We start from the raw sequence: 23,294 nt of genomic DNA, 5'->3' as shown, positions 1-23,294 counted from the left end.
TGATGGATTTGAGTTATGTAATAGTATTGACCACCCTGTGTGTGTTATTGGATGTTTCTCTGTGAACTCTGTGTTTTTGCACAGTTCTGCACGCACAGCTTCCAGTAGATGTTTTTCTCATTTTGGGAGGTCGTGGCTTGGACCCCACACTTAACAACCATATAATATTATTGGGTCTATATTACTGGATTTAGACTTTTGGTCCTAATTGGAACATCAATCAGGCTTTTTCTTTTGAAGGCCTACAAAGCCCTTCTTGCCTTCTCTTTCAGCTCATTCACAGTCAAGCCAACACTGCAGTATAATGTTTGGTCTGCTCAGTCTTTATGCTTTCTACTTTTACATTTTATTTTGTATTATTTCTGAGTGCCCATGTTTGATAGAACTGATTTCCAGTCTCAGCTGTAAGCTGTCTGTGGAGGGGGACAGGAGCACCAGGTCATCAGCACACACACACACACACACACACACACACACACACACACACACACACACACACACACACCAGGGGCTACATGTATAAATCTGCTGAAGAGAATTAGGCTCATTTTGCAGCCTTGTTCACCCCAAACTGCTGTTTAAGGTAATTATTAATCTGTTGTACACTGTTTTAATGAAATCTGTTCTACTTTAATACACAACAACTCTTTGAAATCTACAAAACATACATAAATTCTATTTTTATTTTAGTGTATATGCCTTAATGAGAGTGGTGAGGGTAAAGATATGGTCTCTCTCTCTCTCTCTCTCTCTCTCTCCCCCCCCTCTGCCTCCCATGCATTCTTTGTTCAGCAGCAGTTTAGTCTGCTTGGATGGAGGTCAGTGTGTCATATTGCATAAGAGCCTGGAGGAACATGACGAGTGACTGAACAATATTTGTTTAAACTTTCACTTTGGTTATTCATGAATATGTTTTTATGGCAGGTACATTCAAACCAAAAAAAGAAAACATTACAGGGAAAATTCAGTCCTTTCACTCAGTTGTTTTTGCTCAGTTTTCACTCCTTTATTTTTTTATGCTTTGTCTTATAGCAGAGGCACTACATGTCTTAACTTTGTTTATCATATACTTTATATTCAGTATAAGTTCAGCTGCTCAACAATGTCATTAATTTGCACGTCAGTACTATTATACAGTTAGGCCCAGAACTATTTGGACAGTGACACAATCCTCATGATTTGGGCTCTGCATGCCACCACATCGGATTTGAAATGAAACAACTACAACGGAATTGAAGTGCAGATTTTAAGGTTTAATTCAACCTGACTTAAACCAGACCCACAACAATGCTTGTTTGTGGGTCTTTCTGCCTTAAGTTTTGTCTTGAGCAAGTGAAATGCATGCTCGATTGGGTTGAGATCTGGTGATTGACTCGGCCATTGCAGAATATTCCACTTCTGCAGTATGTTTTGGATCATTGTCCATCTGTACTGTGAAGTGCCATCCAATCAACTTTGCTGCATTTGGCTGAATCTGAGCAGAAAGTATATCCCTATACACTTCAGAATTCATCTGGCTGCTTCTGTCTTTTGTCACATCATCAATAATCACAAGTGACCCAGTGCCATTGGAAGCCATGCATGCCCATGCCATCACACTGCCTCCACCATGTTTTACAGAAGATGTGGTGTGCTTTGGATCATGAGCTGTTCCAATTCTTCTCCAAACTTTCTTCTTCCCATCATTCTGGTACAGGTTGATCTTCGTCTCATCTGTCCAAAGAATGCTGTTCCAGATCTGGGCTGGCTTCTTCAGGTGTTTTTTGGCAAAGTCAATTCTGGCCTTTCTATTTTTGAGGCTGATTAATGGTTTGCACCTTGTGGTGAATCCTTTGTATTTACTCTCATGAAGTCTTCTCTTTATGGTAGACTTAGATACTGATACACCTTCTTCCTGGAGAGTGTTCTTCACTTGAGTGGATGTTGTGAAGGGGTTTTTCTTCACCATGGAAAGGATTCTGCGATCATCCACCACTGTCTTCCGTGGACGTCCAGGCCTTTTTGAGTTCCCAAGCTCACCAGTGCACTCTTTTTTTCTCAGAATGTACCAAACTGTGATTTGGCCACTCCTAACATTTCTGCTATCTCTCTGATGGATTTCTTCTTTTTTTTCAGCCTCAGGATGGTCTGTTTTACCTCCATTGAGAGCTCCTTTGACCGCATGTTGTGTGTTCACAGCAACAGCTTCCAAATGCAAACGCCACACCGGGAATCAGCTCCAGACCTTTTAACTGCTTAATTGATGACAGGTTAATGAGGGAAGAGCCCATGCAGCCTTGTTATTTTTTTTTTTGCAGCCTTCTGAGTCAATTGTCCAATTACTTTTGGTCCCTTGAAAAAGAGGCGGCTACATATTAAAGAGCTGTAATTCCTAAACCCTTGCTCCAATTTGGATGTGAATACTCTCAAATTATATATTATATAATTGTATCCTGAATATGTTTTCGTAAACAGCTAAAATAACAAAACTTGTGTCACTGTCCAAATATTTCTGGGCCTAACTGTACCTAAACTAGTTTTTATTTAAAGGTGCCATATTTTACACTTTCCAAGTGTTTGATTTAACCTTTATCTATAAAAAGATATCTTTGTTGTTTCAAGAACCATCTCAGTGTAGATTAACATCTCTCTCTCGCCTCTCTCTGGAGCTCTAGTAAGAAAGGGGCATTTTGTGTCAGTCTCCGAGCCTCGCCTCTGATTAGCTGTTTAGTTTTCAGAGTGACACACAACCAGGCCAACCACATGTAAGGTATTGTAGCCTGCTACTGTAACTTGGTAAATGGTGATGGTCATTTAACTTTGAAATCAGCTGAACAAATGGTCAAATTTGGATTAAAATGCTCTAGTATTTCAGAAAAACATAAACTCTACCCATGGTCTCTAATGTAACCATCCTTGGAAAGGCAGCAAACATTAGCTTTCTGACATGTAGTGATGTGCAGTGTTTCCTCGACATTTTGCTGTCCTGTAGCTTGCTAGTTCTGCAATGTAATGACTACATTGTGTTGTGTTGTTAATAAAGTTTTTAAGAAAGATGGATGGTCCGCTCTTCTTGGGGCGTGGCTGAGAGCGTTGACTGCTTTGTTGTGACATCACAAAGTTCCAGGCTGGTTTTAAGGCTCAGTTTCTGAATACAGGCTGTGTGCATTTCTCTGTGGACTGAGGCTTTGATACTTTCACAGTATTAATATAGAACCTAGACCTGCTTTATAATCACAAACACATGGACATCTACCTTTAGACTGGATGAGAGCTTTAGAAAAACACACAGCTGGATAATACAGATATGAAAATGTTCTCATATGCTTGCAGCCGTCTGCAGGCAGCAGTTATGTTGACGCATCTGCAGCCTCTGATTTGAGTGGTTCCAGTGCTATCTGAGCACCGGTGTCTGCAGCATCTGGCTGTGTCCCGTTCCAGCTCCATCATGGCTGCCAGAGATGATCCACTGGGGGGGGGGTGTTTTCCCCACTCCGCTATGTTTATGTACTAAGTCTGTTTTGCCAGTCTGGGTCATCCATGTGTATAGATGCTTGTAATTTATGGACCATTGACTTAATATTTTATCTATTTATTTCTAATGTTATTTAACAATTATACAATTCATTTGTTTTTGACTTTGAGTAAGAGTAGTTTTCTGTGTTTGTATTTGGAGAGAAAGAGAGAGAGAGAGACTGAGGGATTCTTTATCATCACATATACTATGTTTGAATGTAATTACATCTCAGTTCCTGTTCTCAGCGGTGCAGTTGTGTCATGACACATAATACCTTACTTTCCTCACTTATACTACCTGAGCTGCAGATTCAATAATTACTTAATGATTACTACACTGTCTACACAGAGGTTGATGGCAGCAGCCGAGCTGTGAGGTCGACTCACCACTTGATTGACACTTCAAATGAGTGATTACAGAAGCTTCATGTTCACCTCATGACAACATGATTTCCTGGTGACGTCTCTTCCATTTGTTGAGCAGTCTGAGAGGCTGAGAGCAGGTTTATTAATCACCCCACCCTCTTATCTGTGTTCCACTTCACTCAGACCTTTTGCTCTGCTGCACCCACATGAACTGAAATAGCAGATGCACTTGGAGACTCCCACAGTCCATGTGTCCTGCTCTGCACTGGTGTTTCTGTGTTGTCAGAGACTGCGTCTTGATTTTATTGGACTTATTTTGCTGTGAAAGCTCTTCATATAGGGACCAACAGAGCCAGAGGGATCCAGACAGGCAACTTCTACTGTTAAGTTGCACATCTTAGCAACCTTTCTTCCTGAACTCGCTGTTCTAGAGGGTCACTGTGGCTGAAAGTGAAGAAATAAAGAGTAACATGTTTTTTTTTTTCTTTGTTTTTTTTTTCAGAAAACTACTGAAAATTCAGTTTAATTTAACCTGGTCTGTTTGACTGTGTAGATGCAGAATGAAAGAATCAGCTAGAGAGAAAATAAACTTCAGCTTTTTATAAGTGAATGGCATTAAGTCACTAAGCTGGGCTGGTTGGGGAGCTGTGGATGTGGATGATTAGTGAATGGAGATGATGAGTGGTGAAAAAAAAGGTGACAGAATGGGGTTGATGGTGACGGCCCAAGAGAAAGGCAGGGTTTCAACTGTAATGAGTTATGGAGTGCAGGCTGAAGAAAACAGGCCACGGGTCTGCATGGCAGGACCATGTGGACTCACACGTTTCTCCAAGAAGTCTGTGAAACCTTCCATGTAGCTCTGCATGTGTGTGTTTGCAGCGTGAGGTGTGGTCGATGCAGGGTTTAAGTTTCTCCTTCACAAAAGTATCAGTTGTGGAGGAGGAATGCTTTCAGTCCTTCACTTGCTGCTCCTGACGACTGAACCTTTTAATTATAATTCTTATAGCAGCGGCCTGTTCTGTCCTGTCTGCAGTAATGAAATTCCTGCGTCATGAATGGAATCTGAGACAGTGGGGAAAAGTCCAGAGGAAGTTAAAGCAACAATGAAGCCCAGGCATCTACTTCCTTCATGACAGGAGAGAGGGTCAACAGCACCTTACCTCCACTCCCCAAGGCCCTCAGGAGATACTCTGACACCGGGTGGGGGCAGATCACAAGGGGTTTCCCCCGTGGTTCAGTTCACAACTGTTTTAAGTTAAACCTGTCACACAGTTGCAGGGCCTGGTTCAAGAGGGCTGAACTTAGTCTCTTAATTGATCACGTGAGTGTTTTGATTGTAACATGCAATAAACCAATCAGAGTACCCTCTCCCATTCCCTTTTAACAGCCAGATGGATTTCTATCATAGTGGCTCAATGTTTCATACAGTTAGATTGTATTTGTGGGCACTTGATTACATATTGTGACTGACCAGTGAGCTCAGTCCCGACACAAATCACAACATCAGACATGTTTCATGTTTTATTATGAGAAGTGTGAAAACAGTTTTGGTTCATTATGAAACTGTTGTGGGACATATTGATGAGGTGATGAATGGGAAACACTGTGGCACACCCTGCTTGTGCATAACAGGCGTTGTGTGCCTGGCTATGTAGGTGCATATTACAATCTTGACAATGTGTCCTTGAAATACCAGAGAAATACTGCACCACTGACTTCAGACCAGGTTTCTGTTGGCCAGTCACTTACTGCTGCCTCAACATAGCAATGCGCCAACAATGCGCCTGACCACACCTCATTTTAAGACCACCACGCCCATAGTCGCTCAGACGGATGCAAGTGTATCTGCTGTTGGGAAAATGAAAACTGCTTCAGTCTGAAACTAGTGAAGACACACATGTTGGGCTTTCCGCCCGATGTGAGACAGGGCCCATGTTTTTATACTACATCTATGTAAATGAAAAACACTGCATTAGACTCACTGCCTCATCTTCCTGTATGTGGAAACATCAAACCTGTGTAATGGCTGACAGAGATGGAGGCAGAAACACAGGGACACACTCAGTATGTGCGACACCCACAAGCAACCAGGTTAGTCAAACAAATCAGATCAGAGGACAACATGTTTACAGGAGCTGCTGTAATTTGATCCACATCAAAGCATCAGGTCCAATTTCTGATCTTACTTCGAAACAATTCCTCGCTGCACAAGATGCTGCTCTTGGCACTTCCTTTTGGTGAAGGCATGTCTGTCAGAGAGCAGGTAGCACTGGTAAAAACATTTATTATTGGTCTAGAGGATCTAGTTACAGCTACTACTAGACCACAATGTAATCCACAGACCTAGGCTGCCACTTGGGAAGAGAAGGAGAAGGATACAGGCCGTACCTGAGCCCCAGGTGAGCTGTCACTTTGGTCTCCCAGCAGACCACAGGGTTGGTTCTGCTCCCATCCTCCTCTGTGTTAACCTACATGAGCAGAGACCTGAGCTGATTTCTGTTCATTCAGGTTTACAAATCGATGCAGACAGAAAGAAAATACTTCAGGGATGAGTGATGTCGTTCATAGTTCATCACAGTGTCAACAAAGAGACACTGTCCTCTCCTCTGTGTCCTCTCTCACCTCCCAGCTACCTGTTTGTGAGATTGGCAACTAATCAAAAACGACAATATTTGATCATGAACAGTCTCTATCCTTAATGATACTTTATGTTCTTCACTGCAAGAACAGAAGGATCGTAATGTAACATACATCTTGTGTTTCCACTGCTGTGGGGATGAAAGCCTGTACCTCAGTTTGGATTCTGCTCAAGAGCAAATTCCCCGTACTTCAAAGTTTAGTGCTGTCATATCACAACAAGGACGACTACAAACAACACAACCACAGGAACCATCATTTTACTGTATGGAGCAGGACAACCACCACTTAGAAGAGAAGAGCATACATGTCCAGGCCCTCATTAGTGTTTGCTGAGAGAGAAGGCCATTCACAGGGTCAGAGGTTAGAAGCCAAAACAACCACAAGAATTTATGCTATGTATTTAATGACATATCTCTGAAATGTCAAATACAGTGGAAACACTGTAGGACCCTTGTGCCAAAGCAAGGTTCAGTTCAGTTTATGGAAATCTCCAGATTACAGGTGTGGAAGAGGCTACTGTGGGTTCTGCACTCTGCAATCTTGTTACAGCATGAACCACGTAGCCTCAGAGCTGCTGCAGCTCTTCCTGTGTTCTCTGTGTAGACACGGTGTCAGAGCAGCAGCTTCTCCTCATTTTCTTATAAGTCTTATGTCCAAGACAGTAAACAGGAGGATTTCCTATAATGACTGTTCCTTTCCTTCTCTGATGCAGGTACAGAGGACAGTCATCTGTATGGTATGAGATGCATCAGCAGGTTATAGAAAGATAGGCACATCATCTGTGACTATCATGCGAGGATCTCTAAACAACAGTAATTACTTCAGGTCTGAGCAGCAGCAGAGGTACAGTCGTTGTATGAGGCAAATGTTCTCCCACAGAGTTGTGAGCAGGCAGAGTTACTGTTGCCCTGCAGGGCTGGAGCTGGTTTCACAGTTAAAAACACTGTGTTGTTTGTCTCTGTGTGACTCAAACACATCCTCTCCTCTCTCTTATTACCCCACCAAACAATGAGTAGCTCTCTGCTCCCTGCTGGGAGTCTCATTTTTCTGCTGAGGTGGGATATGTTCAACTCTTTCCGGACCACTCGCTGTCTGCTGCCGTTGGTTTGTTTTAATGGTTTCATTCTGGAGGCTGTAATTTGTGAAGCTGTTGAACTGTGCTGGGTTATAGTGAGAGGCCTTCCTAATATTCTATATATAATATCCTATTTATATGCATTAAGGCTGATAAAATATATACAGTATATATACTGTATGTCATAGCTGCCCTTTCCCTGATCATACTCAGTATTTGTACTGAAGAACTTGACTTAAACCTTAAAACGGGTCTGACGTGGATTTATCTCATCTGTGGAGTCACATGATTAAAGAAAATCACTGCGTCAGAAAGGACATTTTTAGAAGCAATCTACAGATTTTCAAATGTTAGTTTCTCACTCATACATGGTGCAACATTATGTCACCATAACAGCAGCGTTGCATAAATTACTTGTTTGTTAATAATCGTAATAAATCAGCTTGGGTGGAGATGAAAAGTGAATAAAACTTGCTGCGTCTGAAACAGAGCTCTGGGATGCTTTTGCTTCAGGTGACTGTGCAGAGCTGTTTTACTGCTGTGATAAGTAATTTCTGTCTGAAATCCTCCTTCAGATGATCCTGTGCAAGCTCTGTAGCTGTGCAAGCTCTGTAGCTGCAGCCTGCAGCCGTACCAGGCGCAGCCATTGTTATGATGCAATGTCATAATCGATGATGTTGGTTATATGGGTGCGTCTCCTCAGCAACAACTGTTGTTTATTGTTTGTCAAAGAGAAAAAAAGACAGAGAGACAGAGATTCCTACATTTATAGTTAGATAATTTCTATAATAGTTGATATAATAATTGATTTAGTTGATTAACCATGTTCTCACCAAAAAAGAGAGACCAAAGTGACATAAAATATGTCTGGTTTTGATGCTGGTTTGTCTTTTGTCTCCTACCAAGAGTCAACATTGTTTTTTTCTAACCAAATATTTGGGGGGAAAAAAGCCTGAAGATCCATTCACTAGTATTTTCTAAAACATTCAGTTGTGTACTCAGCACATCTCCCCTAACCCCCGTCATCCTGGACGGGACACCACACTTTCTTTTGGACTCCTCTAAATCCAACCTCCCAGACCATTGGATCACTTCCTGTTTCCGGAGATACTGACGGTCTGGTTTCAATTCAGAGTCTGAAAAGATCTGATAGTGAGCAGAGCCAGTGGCTACAGGAGGCACAACTCCGACACTCTGCCTCCACTGGAACGAGGGGCTTCTCTGACTGAAGTTGTGCACACAGTGTCACCTCTGGGAGCTGAGAGTCATCTGATTCTTCTTAGTCAATATTTTTCTGCTTGAATTGTCACCTGGTTCCCCCATGTACCTCGGTGCTCAGCTGACATGAAATATCTAACGCACTGACCGCTAGCCATCAGTTCTCTAACCTGAACCCTTCGCAGAGTAGTTTGAGTTGCTTAAACCTAATGAAACCTTAACCACGTTCACTTCAGACCAGAAAACACCCAACGACAAACAACCTCTTTTGTCATTTAGGTTGTCTTGTCTCGTTGAGTTAATTATAGCCACGTGAAGCTTGATTTGAAAGATTACCAGAGGCTAATGTCCTCAGGAGTGTGGCTGCATCCATTCTTGCATAGCTAGTGAATGAACTAATGCTTAACAGATAATTTGTTTCTCAAGGATAATTTATTTTCTTTAGTGACTTAAATTTGGTTGGCAGCAGTGTTGGGCGTACAGCCCCAGGAATTCTTAGAGTTTTCATAACACAAAACAACAAACATCTCACGCAGTCCGACTTCACATCCAGCTACAGACCTCTGCCCCCGCTTCTAAAGCAGGACCTCAGTCTTCTCCTTACCTTGACCAAGTGGTTTACTTGCCTAAACCTTAACATAACTTAACCACATTATATTTGAAATAAACTCAAACTTTTCCTAAACTTGGAAATGGAATCTGGGCTTGAAGAGCCGTCCACTATCACAGGGTTAGAGCTGCAGCTGTACATAGAAAACGTGACTGAGGTTGTTGTTTTAAGCATAAAAAAGAAAGAGTTCTTCTACTTTAACTCTTTAAGAACTGCCTGAAGTAGACATCATTGTCGTTTTTAGAAAGTTACTTATACTGCCTGGCACCCCCCCCCCGGTGCCACAGGAACGGGTGTTTCAGCTGCTTTGTTTGAAGGAAGCACACTGAGACTTTTACTCACTCTGTTTGGCTCCTCGTCGGCCCCATGGGCTGGGGCTGCTCGAGCTGTTGTGAGGTAACTTTGTTTTACAGTTTAAAGGTGATTTTTATGACTTGGCTGTTTTCTACTCTTGGCATTACAGACACAATTTGGTTGGTACTCTGAACACACTGAGGTCACATTCTCTGCCTCACACGGCAGGTTTTTAGTAGCAGATTTGTTTGAGCTTATCACCCGTTTCTGATGAGCGCTGAAGATGTTCAATGACTGTCGTCCTCTGATTCTTGTTGTCTCATTATTGATGGTAACAAGTGATAAGTGATGAGATTTTTTTTTGTTTAAATGCAAAAAAAACGGGGGTATGTGGTCCCCAGAGTCCACAGCAACAGGAAAACCCAGACCCAGGCCCAGCAGTGCCCCTATAACATTAGTCCGTCCAGATAGAACATTAAAAAATGGGTAGTTTTGTTCTGATGAGTAACAATATTATTATTGTTTTTAAAGATGAGGACTCTAGTAAGTCATTTAGATTTCCTTCCTGTCCTGCATCGTACTTAGTGTCTTTTTTATTGAACATATTGTGTCCTCATTATTGTGCTAAATAAAAAACTAAACATCTGATCTGGGAGTTACAAATCAAGGAGAACTCCTCTCTGGGTTTGGCTAGGCCATCATCCAAGAGATGAAGGGCGTCACTGTGTTGAAAAGTGGTGGGGATTTAAGGGCTCAGATGAAAAACATTTTTAAAATGGTGCTCAGGTTTAGTTCTGGGAGGATCGGACTGACTTCAGAGAGATAATTACAGCAGGAAAATAATTGCAGAAGGCTTCAACAAAATCATGAAGCCAAGACTACTACAGAGTTGACAGAACAAAAATACTCATGTCCAACACACGAGCGATGCTCATCTATGTGCATCACATCCACAGCTGCAGCACAAATCAAATGTGTCGTATCCACAGACAGAGGGAGGAACACTTTGTCATGAAGAAACTGTCAGAGTCTGATAAAGTCACTGGTCAGGTTGTGCACTTTTGTTCTGTTTTTATCAGTTTGACTTTTTTTTTTTCCTGTTATATTAACACTGCATTACATGTTTTCTTATTGTGCTAATAAACCTCTCTCAAACATTTTCATTGGTTAATTAACTCAAACATATGAGACATGTGTGGACAGATTGGACAGTATGGCCATGTTGAGCAGTCTGACACGCTGTCGATCTGCATCATGTAATTCAAGGCCGTCCAAGAGCTGGAGATGTGACCGAGGACACTGATGCTGAGGAGGAAAGTGGCTGAGTTCACGCTGATGCAGGAGCAGCAGGTTTATGGTTTATCTCTGATTAACTACAGCTTCAGCGTGTTAATGTGGCATAGGCGTGTCGGGAGTTTTTACCACATCGTGTCATTCACTTTTCTGTCAGTCACATCAGGTTTTGGGGAGATGAACAGAAGGAGCTGAGCCAAGTTTTAAAAAAGACAAAGTACAGAAGTAGCTCTTTTGGATACTTGTCTGATTTAACAGTTAGTGAACATTCAGACCAAAAAGACAAAGCATAAAAACGGCTGCACTGGTGGAGGTGTGTTGATACTTGTACTAGTGAGAAAATGAAACGTGATCCAGGACGGATGGTTTGATCAGTGAGTTCAAGGCCGTCAGTCTTATAACAGAGGATGTTACCACTTGGCTCAACTTTTTTGCCTGACAATCTTGCAATTTTTGCCAAATCTGTGTACGTCAGGACCCCCACTGTCAATACAGTGGTCGCTGGCGCAGCACTAATATTGGTTTGAGTGTTGTCTCATAAGGTCAGTATGACAGCGCTAATGGTCGTTGTGGACATACCCCACAAACGAAGCTTCTCTGTAATCTCAGCTCAGTGGTGCTTCATCGAAAATCAAAGTGACTTAGATTTTACAAATACACCCCTGTAGTAAAAAAGCAGCTGAGTCACAGCAGCGTGAGTGCTGCTGTTACCTTTACCTGTGAGTAGTGTTTCTAACCCTGGTCTTCCTGTCTGCCTGTTTTCCCGTCTGTAGCAGGGAAGAAGAAGGAGAAGAGGTCAAAAGTAGTGGAGGAGGGTCGCGGCAAGAGAAATGCCATCCGCCTGCACGAAGCATACACTGTGGAGACGGTGGTGGTGGCCGACTCGGACATGGTGCAGTACCACGGTGCTGAGGCTGCTCAGAGGTTCCTGCTGACTGTTATGAACATGGTAAGAATCCCACATACAGATAAGAGTCCCCTGACTCAAATCCTCTTTTTCTTCTTTATGTTACACAAATCAAGTGGATATTTTCCAAAGTGAAGGAATTTAGTTGTACAGACTGTAACTCAGTTAAGGATGTGAAGACGAACAGTTGATGTGATGCAGATGATCGTACACCTGGATGGCGTCAGAATCACATCGCCAGGTTTCTCATGTTCCACAGAAACATCCCAAACATGAAGCGAAGCCAGGAAACGACTCTGCATGTAAATGCGTTCACTGTTGGGTGCTGTGGTGTTTTCTGCACTGGTGACAGAGATGAGCCAGAACCACATCACTATTTTGTCACCCATGCAGCCCTCTGTAACAACAGCCTGGAGCAGCCAACTGAATAAACCTGCTTAGTACTCAGCACAGCACAGGGGAGCCTTCTGGCTTTGGCTCAGGCTCTGGAGGCCAGAACAGGGGGAGAGGAGAGACAGGCACAGTGAGAAGCTGGAGAGGACAGTGACAAAGCTCCAACCTGTCTGTTTTTATATCAGCTGTGACACATTCCCTCAGGGTTGCAACTCCTAATTATTTGCTGATGGAGCTATCAATCCAAATGATTAACCAATTAGTCGACAGAATGTCAGACAGTGGTAGAGGAAGGGAACAGGGAGTGAGCAATGGAGAATGACTAACATCTCTGTTTGAATTATTAGTAACAAGCTAATCCTTTACCTCTGTGTTAGTCCCAGCAGCCTCCACTGTCAGACCAGTATGATGTGGCATGAGTGGCTTCACAGAGCAACAATATAATCTATCTGTGTGTGTGTGTGTGTGTGTGTGTGTGTGTGTGTGTGTGTGTGTGTGTGTGTGTGCTCTAAGTGAAGGAGGACAGATACCAGGATGTGGCAGGAATCACAAAAGTCTGGTTTCTGCCTTTCCCTGCTGTGAAGCATGGATATACTGATGTACTGGTCACCATATTAGCAATCTGATTCAATTATCATCATCGGCTGTAGAAATTCAAGATCATTTCAAATAGAATTAAAGAATTTCAGAACGAGTGTCAGTACTTTTTAATAATTTCTTCTGATGCTGTGCATATATCACCAAGGTTTCAGGTTTCATCTAGTTTTTTTTTTGTGTAAAATCGCTGATGGTGTTTAACAGAGCATCCACCTCCATGTCAGATCACTTTGTTGAATCTGTTTGTTGCATGAACAGCTGCTGCAGCCGTGAGCCCTCACACTTTGGTTTGTCTGTAACACACTGCCTCCATCCTCCACAGGAACAATGTGTATCAGTATTATTTTAAAGTGACTGTGAGTCAATTTCATTAATTTCTGTTTTATTTGTATAGCACCAAATCTACATTATCTCAAGGCACTTTACAGGGTAAGGTCGATACCTTACTTTGTTACAGAGAAAAACCCAACAGTTCCCACAAAGAGCAAGCGCTTGGCAACCGGGGGGAGGAAAAACTCCCTTTTAACAGGAAGAAACCTCCAACAGCACCGGGCTCAGGGTGGGGGGGTCTGCCTCGACCGGTTGGGTTTAGGAGGAGAAAGAGGGGGTGGGGGGAGGAGAGAGGAGAGAAGAGAGAGAGAGAGAGAGACCAGGAACAGCTGTATAGGTCACAGTATTATGAATAATAATGAGAGATAATCTTGTGATCCATAAAGGGAAACTGCATGGAGGTGTGCACACACACTGCTTTAGAAGTGATTGTTTTTTGTGTATACACCATTTTCTTTTGTGCACATGTGCATTTAAGCCTGGATCCTACACACCGATTTATAAATGAGGCCTCAGAGAACCGGCCTTCCTCAGACGGAGGCTCAGAGCCAGAGAGATGCATCTGTTTCAGGCGAGGTTTCAGTTGTGTTGTTCCACCTCTTGCAGGTCTACAACATGTTCCACCACCAGAGTCTGGGAGTCAGGATCAACATTCGAGTCACCAAGCTGGTGTTGCTTCACAGCCGCCCTGTAAGTCTGACTTTTCACCCTCTTTGACTCCTCTTTAACTCTGTTGACCCTGACAACCCGACTGCCAGCAGATGATGGACACACCCTGTGGTCGTGCGTGTGTGTGTGAGGAAGGTCGTGCTCCTCAGGAAAGAGGTTTTCTTTTTTTTTCCTGTGGACTCCAAAGTGAAGATTCCCTGTGAACTAAATTAGTTCCTTTTTTTTATTTCATCCATGTGTAGAGTTTAATCTGATGTAAAGTATCCAAGCACATGAACTTTAAACTTTGGTCCAGAAGCAAGTCAAAGCTTCTGTGTCCCAAAATAGATGAGGTAGCTAAAGTGTGAGACACCAGGCAGCAGGACCCAGTGATGTAGGACACACACTGGAAATGATTCTCTTTTTTATCACTGTCTTTAAAGCTTTGAATGGTTCTGTGATTATGTGGATTTAAGTATGCTGCTCTGTATCTGTTCCTCAGGAGAAGCTGAAGGTGGGCCATCATGGAGAGCGCTCTCTGGAGAGCTTCTGTCACTGGCAGTATCAGGAGTTCGGGGGCCCACGGTACCTCGGCACCAACCATGTTCCTGGTGGGAGGGATGACATCCCTCCAGTGGATACTGCAGTGCTGGTCACCAGGTCTGTACATTTTGTCAGATGAATGAATGAGATTAAATCATAAATGTATTAAATGTGATCTCAGATCTTGGGCAGCTGCTCTCATCCTCATGATGAAGAAGGTAAGACACAGTAGGTGAGACTGCAGCAAACAGCCGTAACTCCACCATGGTTTTAATCTCTACAGTGCGGTGTCAGACCTAAAATACCTCCGGTGTCATGAATATATTCAGTGTGTGTGTGTGTGTTTGTGTGTGTGTGTGTGTGTGCGTGTGTGTGTGCAATGGAAGACAGAGAGACACAGTTTTTCTTCACTGTATAAAAGTCTCAGAATTTTACCAGCAATCAAATGTTCGGTGGTGGAAAGCGACTAATTTAGACGTCTAGATCGTGGTTGTGTGATCTCTTCCAGATCCAGATCCACATCGTCCTGTCATCACATGTGGAACTGCCAACAGTCAATATGATCGGGGGGTTTAATAATCAGAGCATTCACAATAATCAATCAAAATCAGTCAATCAAGTTTCTGAACTGATGATACACACATTGTAGTTCATTGACACCGTTGGATGACAGAGACTCCAGTGTAGAAACAGCTCTTAATCACATTAATGGGAGAACAAGCCATATATCATCTTCGCATTTGCAAAGGCAGAAGCATCATCATCATGGAGCTCATCGTCCATCAGCACTATCACCATCAGTCTATACTAGATGCTACTTTGTGTTACTTTCAGCTTCAGTTGGACTTTAAATCCCTCCACGGAAGAAATATTCAGATCCTCCACTTAAACGATAGTTCTGGTTTATTTCAACCTCGCACATTATTATAGCTACAGGGGTCATGTTAGCTTTTTGCTTGCCGCCTCTTGGGGGTAAGTTTCACAAGCCTCCTACTGCTCTTCAACTAAACATGGTTTCTACATGAGTAATTTCAAATACTTATCTCTGAATCTAAACACGGAGCAGCCATCAGGGACGGCCATTATGGCAAACTGCACAGGGATCTACATCCAGGGAAACAACACTTGGACATTGGTTTATATTCATGTATGAGGCTGTGAGACATTGTCCTCTTAGTGTTGATTTGTGCAAGAGAAGTAGTAACAAATGGTTCATTCTTGCAAGTTTCTGAACTGTAAGAATAAAAAGACACAATACACACCTTGATTCTGATTCTGATTGTAGTTTTCATTGACATATGCTACTGTTGGATGAAAAACAGTGACTAGAAATGCTACTCTAGGATCAGTTATAGTTTCAAGAGTACTGTGTGTATTTTTCAAGTATCTGTACTTGAGTTTTATTTTTATTTTTTGGAAACTTGACTGACTACTACTCCACTTATTGTACTTTTGACTCCACTACATTTCTATGAAGTACTTGTTACTTGGAAGAAAAGCTTTTAGGCAGCAGAATTAATTTTCTTTTATTTTCCAAAATCCAATAGACCATCAGATGTGTTTGTCACAGGAGAACCCCTACACAAATGACAGCAGCTCGTTTTACTGATTCAGTTGTGTTTTTATGGCCATTTTTTTACAACATACTCTACAAGCTTTTTATTGTACAGGTTTTACAGTCAGTCAGTCAGTCAGTCAGTCAGTCGTTTTAGAGTCATTAGGTTCTGTAAATGTGGACCAATACAATGTGTTGACATGAAAAATCAATACTTTAAAAAAGAACAAGTACTCTAGTACTTTAAGTCAAATAAAAATTTTAATTAAAGTGATAGTATATAGTTATTTTTGACGTGGGGTTGTGTAAGGTACTTATCCATAGTCAGTGTATTTATTGGCTGCAGTAGATTCAGATCAGCTCCCAGTTTAGAGAAGCTGCCGGAGCATCAACACAGAAGCTGAGTGATGAGCTGCTGTGGACGGGCTCAGCAGAAAAATGTATTTTAGCCTCTTAAAAAAATACCCACAGAAAAACTTATATAAGTTGAAGCGTATGCTTCATTTTGAATATTTCTTCCGCTTTCTCTTGCCATCAAACAGTCCTTTCATTTGGAACTTCATGTTTCAACCGTTGAACGGCCGTATTCCTGCGCCACAAGTGCACCTACACTTTCTCAAACAGCTGATCTGTGGAGTAATACAGTGCACTTGTGCATAGGAATACAGTAGTTCAACATTAGTTCAAAAGAAAAGGGCTAGTTAAGGCAGTGCAAATATTCAAAATAAGCTACGCTTCAAATGATTTTTTCTGTGGGGATTTTTTAAAGTGGCTAAAATACATAAATAATAAATAAAATAATACTTTTTTTTTGCTGACCCCGTCCACAGCAGCACATCACTCAGCTTCTGAGCTGATGCCCCAGCAGCTTCTCTAAACTGGGAGCTGATCTGAATCTACTGCAGCTAATAAATACACTGACTCTAGTACCTCACACAACCCTAACACACCTTGTGTTGGAGTGATATTCGATCAGGAGTATCTGTGCTTTGATTAGTGTTGTGTACTTAATCCACCTCCGCTGTGATGTCACATTCTTTTCATGTCTGTATAGTTTTTATCTGGGAAGTCAAAAAGGGAGTGGGGGGGTGAAAGGAAGGCTTTGTTTAAATGAGTACTCATGTCCTCTGATTCAATCTTGTCTCCTTTTACTGCAAGGAGAAGGATAAGGCCATGTGCACTGTGGCCTTTTGTTCTTGAGGTGGTTTGTTATGAACCTGAGCTGCCCGCCCCACCTCTGCTCCCCCACCCCACCTCTGTCATGAAGCTTCATATGTGTGGACAGGAGCCGTCAGGACCAGTGTCTGCTGGAAGGGAAGGATAGGGATGCTGCCAGCAGCAGTCAGTGAGAGAGTGAGGCAGCATGCAGGCAAATGAAAGCACATTGCTCTCAGGTTTCCTGTAGCGTATGGGTGCTCAGCATCCTCTGTGTGTGTGTGTGTGTGTGTGTGTGTGTAATCTGCCACAGTTTTAGGAATGGATGATATGTCTACAGTTCATCTCTTACAGCTTATTAACAGCCTCCTGGGAGGAAATAACAAGATATTTGATATTGGTGACTGGTTCATGTCACTCACAGGTAATGTACAGAGACCAGATTAAAGCTCCATGAAAAGGCTGTTAGAACAAAATACTTTCGACTTTGTTTGATGAAAGGTTGATATTTTAGAAAACTTATTAAAATATATTCTTCAAAGTGTTGTTGGAGATAATATTTCACATTTCTACAGGTACACCCGCTCTGAGGTGTTTCTTTAAGTGTTCCAGCCAAGAATAATGAAATGCCACTTCAGTATGTGGAGGCCAGATAGAAGTTGATTAGTCTGTGTCCATCCATCCATCCATCCATCCATCTGTCCATCCATCTGTCCATCCATCCATCACAGTTCTTAGACAGCATGCTAGTCTAATCTTATTTTGACAAGGATTTCTGTTTTGTAGGTTGATTATGGAGTTGAGTTCCATCAGCTCCAGCTAAAAATGTGGACTACACACCTGCTTTTTCATGCAGTTATTCAATCAGCCAATCACGTGGCATTGATGTAATGTATAAAACCCTGCAGATACAGGTCAGGTTTACATCGGAATGAGGTAAACTGTGATCTCACTGACTTTGACCATCATGTGATTGTTGGTGTCAGAGTGTTTCTGATCTGATCTCCTGGTTTTCACACACAACAGTCTCTAGAATTTATTCAGAATAATGTGAAAATCAAAGAGCATCCAGTGAGCAGCAGCTTTGTGGATGAAGCGCCTCATTGATGAGAGAGTTGAGACTGGCTGGAGGTGACAGAAAGCCTACAGTAACTCACTCTTTACGACTGCGATAAGCAGAAAAGCATCAGAATGAACAACACATTGAACCTTAAGGTGGATGAGCTACAACAGCAGAGACCACGTCAGGTTCCTCCTGTCACCAAGAACAGAAACCTGAGGCTGCAGTGGACACAGGCTCACCAACACTGGACAGTTGCAGACTGGCCCCCTTAATACCAATCAGTCATGGTTTGAATACCATATTGTTGCTGACCATGTGCTTCCCTTCACCGCTACAGTTCACCATCTTCTAACGGCTACTTCCAAACTGGTTTCATCCACATGACAGTGAGTTCAGTGAACTTCAGTAGCCTCCCCAGTCTCCAGATCTGAATCCAGTAGAACACCTAAGGGTGTCTGTGCCACAGGAACTACCAGTGAAACAGTTTTGAGTGCTTCCAGTGAAATACTAAATTGACCCACTGTATATATTGTTCCTTATTTCCCCATTTTGGTCTTTCGTCCACATGATTCTTCTCATCTGAAATGGACCTTTTTGAAAACATATTCCAAAGTGAATAAAACACACCTGTTATCATGAAGCTGTCTGAAGACCAGCACCAGACTGCTGCAATACAAAACCACACAAACCTCCCCATGTATGTGCACATCAAAATTGGCATTAATGATTCAATATTCTCCCTCTCTATCTGCTAATAAGTCCCAGCAGTCCTCTCCTGGTGTCTCCATCCAAACGCACCATTTTTCTGGGGCAACAACTGCATGTGCCATCTTTAGTTTAACGGGTCTGGCCAAGGTAGAAAATAGAGAGAGATAGAGTTGTGTTGTTCATATAACCGAAACTGGTTGTGAAACAAGAAATTTACAAACTTGTGATTTAAAAAAAGTATTGTAGGTCTTAAACAGCAAATCTCCACACCCTCAAGTTTCACTGTAGGAAAACTCTCCATGGGATTCTTAAACTGTCAGTGCATCATGGTGAAGAAACCAGACTTGACGGGGATTATTGCTGTGTGCCTGAGTTCATGAAAATGGAGCCCATCAGCATGTAAATAGATATAAATGAATTGTTTTAGCAGCTTTGCCAGCACCTCCTAAAAATGTCATCAGCTGCTGTTAACTGCTGCCATATTGTGTCTCTTTATTTTATCGTGTATTTGGTTCAAACTAACTGTAGGAATAGGAGCATACCTTTTTTCTTTATAATACTTTATAATACTATATCACTATGTGACAGCTAATCAATGTGTGATGTGCGTTTTAATTTATAATAATCATAATCTCTTTTTGTTCATTTATTTAAGAAATTCTCCTCACACAATATAATGTGTGTTTTTCTGTGTGTGGATATCATGTGTCAGCTCAGACTCGTTACCACTGAAGCTCCTGTTTGAACTCAGTCCAGCCTTCTACACCAGTCGTCTGGAGTGTTTGTGAGAGGAAGTGTCCTCGACAGTGGTCCCTTTATGTCCTGCTTCAAAAGTTTGCATCCTCCTGAGAAGGCAAACAGCTCTGTGTCACCATGTCCTCTTAATGCTGGTGGAAACCCGTGGCAGGCCCTCACTGCTTCTTACAGCTCATAGCTCCATTACCTAGGCTTCATTCACTGTGTAATTCTGTACGCATATAGTTGAGGTGAGGACTTGACTAGACACAGTTCAGTATCTTTATATTTGACTATTTTTGGTGACACATAATGAAGACTGTAGACTGAAACAGCTCTTTAGTATATGTGTGTCCAAATTATTTAGCTTGACTTTAAACATGGAAAGCAACAGGATGTTGGTGCTGTTACTGAACCTCTTACCAGCCAGTGGTCATTACACAAGTGGTGAAAGCTGGTTTAATTGGTCGAGGTTCAACATGTAATCTGTCACTTGACCAAGTCATGGCATGAATGAATGACTGTGCGCTCACCTGATTTGACACTGTGCTCAACCTGGAAGGCAAAAAAAGTTGTGAAGTCTGATCCCAGCATAAAACAGTTGTTCATGTACAATGTGTTGATCATGTTCTGCTTTAATTTAAGACTGCAGGGTAGTGGCCATTTGATATTTCTTATATGCATCTGCACGGAACTTGCTAAAGCAGATTGTTCAAAGGTTTTTTCAGGAGCCTTGTCTTTTCTCCTATTTCTTCCGGTTTTGAAATAGCTAACTCAAACAGTGGTTATTTTCACTGCCTCTGCTGACCTGCAGAGGATGTAAACTAGCTGTCGACATGAAGTCACGGGATTGACAAAGGTTGACAAGACAATTTTGCTTCTCCATCTGTAGTTACATTATTAAATATTTGGCAGTTTTCAAAACTGAGTGTGTGGACCACCTCTTTATGTCTTTACCTTTTTACTGGCCCCTTTACAACCATCATCACCAGGTCATGGCCAGGTTCTGGTCCTTCCAAAAGCCTGTAACCATGAGCACAATACACACAATTTACACAGCATCGCATTTCATCAATCTTACACATGTTGACAACCAGGTCTTGTTGAGGTCTAGTTCCCAGAGTCCAACCTGCAGCTGTTCACACCTAGCTGAGGACTCCCACATGTCAGTGGAAACCTCTCCTCCTCCGCTGTTGTCGTTGTAGTGCTAGCACACTCAGCATTGCCCAGGGTCGTAAAAACCTGCGGCTTTAAATGTTTATGACTGCAGAGTCATAAACATACACACACACACACACACACACACACACACACCTGACCTATCATCTGGCAAGAGTGTGGTGTAGTTGAATGGACTGTTTTGATAAGCATGGCTGGCTACGCTTGATCACATCAGATTAAAGCTGTAAAGCATTTTGTATTGCCTCTAAGGCCACATTCAAACCGACTTGAGCCTTGCATGAAAAAATGCAGCGTTGTCTGGCAGAAAAGTTGAACCAGCCTCAGCTTTTGCTGCAACGACAGAGTGTCACAGTCATGTTTCCAGTCAACCCGACTAACTGTGGAACTACAGATTGAACAGGGCCAGATTCAGAATGCTGCAGTGCCCTTACAGTTGCTGCTATGGCTGATGTTTGGGAAACGTGGCCTCTCCATTGCAAAAGGTTAAACAAGGGCCTTTTTGAGCTGCTTCAAGAAGAGCCTCCTCTAGTTGAAACTGCTTTTGCCCTCCAGGTGGAGAGTTCAGGTCACCCCCTGCTACAGTGTCCTTTGACATGTTATTACTGGACATAAACGTGTCCCTGGCTTATTGCTGTCTTTGAACAGATTAATGGCTTGCTGCCATGACCAAGTCAGTGAAATGGGAGCTCACAGTTTACTCACATACTCTCTTACATGTACTTACATCACTACATGCATCGGTTTTCCAGTGCAAATATGAGAACAGTATCAAGGAACCCTGTGATGCCTTTGTCTTTCCCCATTTACTCCTTATATAATGATATCTAAGGACATCTGCCAATGTGAGAACCCTGGCAAATATAGTGGAAAACACTATATTGTTGTGACTATGTTCAGGCTCCTAATATTGATTAAGTGTGACCTGGAAGATTTTTTGTGCTGTTCAAAAATCTAAGCTCTGGAAATATTTCCATTTTTGTATATCTAGGGTGACTTCAACAGGGTTAAATAGGCTAACAGTTTGTATATATACTGTGATCATAAAACATAAATACTTGCTACTGTGGTGCAAGAATGAAGTTACTGTATCATCCCTGGTTAGCACTTTTAAAAAGCTTCCATTTTTGATGGTATAAATGTCACTTTAGGATGGAGGAGCCAGACACTAGTGAGAAGATGCATTTTTAAATGTGTCAAATGTACAGTTTTATGTATATGTATGATTTACTATTTCCCATCTTGGGCCAGCACCTGGAATCAAAGTCCTGAACACTCTACAGGGCTCCGGACTGGGCTGAATTTAGCAAAGCCAGTGGTCAGGTCATACTTAGGTTTCTAATCCCTGAGTAAACATTAAAAGAGCTATTTGTAAGTTTTGCTATTGCTGCATAGCCAGTGTTAGCTAGCCACCGCCTGTCTCATCACTTTACCGTTTACTTACCAGTCTAGAAGAAATATTGTGAGTTCAACATCAAACTTAATTCCTTTACTCACCAAGAGTTGTCTCTAGAGGTGGAAAGTCATGCAGATTAAGTTAACTCTATCACAGCTGTTCTTCTACTGAATTTAGCACAAACTATAAGCCACAAGAAGGCCAGGACCAGGTTAACCTTATTTCCCAATGGTAAACTGTGATTACTAAAACGGTAACTTCAGGAAACATGCACTAATCCTCCACAAGTACTTTTTCCCCCAAAATATCTGGAGAACAATGAAAGTTCCTGTAACTATGCAATATTCTGGAAATTTCCAAGAATATTTTAAGACCAACATCTTTTACCCCAGGCTGTAGATATCAAGAAAACCTTTCTGGGAAATTTTGCCTTGTAAACATATGAATGTTCTTCTACCATTGGTTTTGATCTTAACGTGAAGAATGCAGGATAACCTTCCTCTGCAGTGGGATTTACCGGTAGTCAGCCCAGGCAAGAGGTGGGGTGTATCCTATAATCACAATTTTAAGTGTAAGTGGGAGCCTAAAGCTAATGGAACTGTAAGAGGTCAGAAAGTAAGCAGGGTTTGAATTTCTCTCTGGCTCTTGTTTTTCCATTCCTCACACAACCACCTCTGACACTGTTAGTGTTTACAACTGTAAATGTGTTTACAACACTGTCAATGTTTTCCAGTTGGAAATGTTGTGTTGTTATACCCATATTTAAACAATTATTTTGTCTCACCCCTCTCCATGACAGCTGGCTCTTCATCATGCCTTCCAGTGTGGTCGTTCAGAATAGCTATAAACTCAATTTTTCCATTCAACATGGTTGGTTACAGCATAACCTCTATACAGACCCTAGCCCAGTGTGGGTGGATTCTACATGAACAGTTACCTAATGTTCAATAGATCAGTAAACTCTGTCTTGTTTCCTTTTCAGGACAGATTTCTGCGTCCATAAAGATGAACCCTGTGATACTGTGGGTGAGTACATTTATGTATCCGGCTCTCTTACACACACACACACACACACACACACACACACACACACA

General features: G+C 42.1%; 1 protein-coding gene across 4 annotated transcripts in view; it reads left to right on the top strand.

The window, feature by feature from the left end:
* Nucleotides 1-23,294, top strand: part of adamts17 (ADAM metallopeptidase with thrombospondin type 1 motif, 17) — a 126,267-nt gene that overhangs the window by 22,667 nt on the left and 80,306 nt on the right. For 2 of the 4 annotated variants that reach the window (XM_071488160.1, XM_071488158.1), the window contains exons 4-7: nucleotides 11,768-11,940; nucleotides 13,825-13,908; nucleotides 14,369-14,526; nucleotides 23,183-23,226. In XM_071488160.1, coding sequence (XP_071344261.1) covers nucleotides 11,768-11,940; nucleotides 13,825-13,908; nucleotides 14,369-14,526; nucleotides 23,183-23,226 — 459 coding nt within the window. Of the gene's footprint in view, nucleotides 1-11,764; nucleotides 11,941-13,824; nucleotides 13,909-14,368; nucleotides 14,527-23,182; nucleotides 23,227-23,294 lie in introns of all 4 variants that reach the window. The other 2 variants (XM_071488157.1, XM_071488159.1) reach the window with 1 other exon arrangement.

This window comes from Trachinotus anak, unplaced genomic scaffold (genome assembly GCF_046630095.1).
Source record: "Trachinotus anak isolate AG129_WGS33_773 ecotype Australia unplaced genomic scaffold, CSIRO_AGI_Tana_v1 ptg000011l, whole genome shotgun sequence".
Lineage (NCBI taxonomy): Eukaryota > Metazoa > Chordata > Actinopteri > Carangiformes > Carangidae > Trachinotus > Trachinotus anak.
The sequence above is the reverse complement of the archived record's forward strand: the minus strand, read 5'-3'. Positions and strand labels throughout refer to the sequence as shown.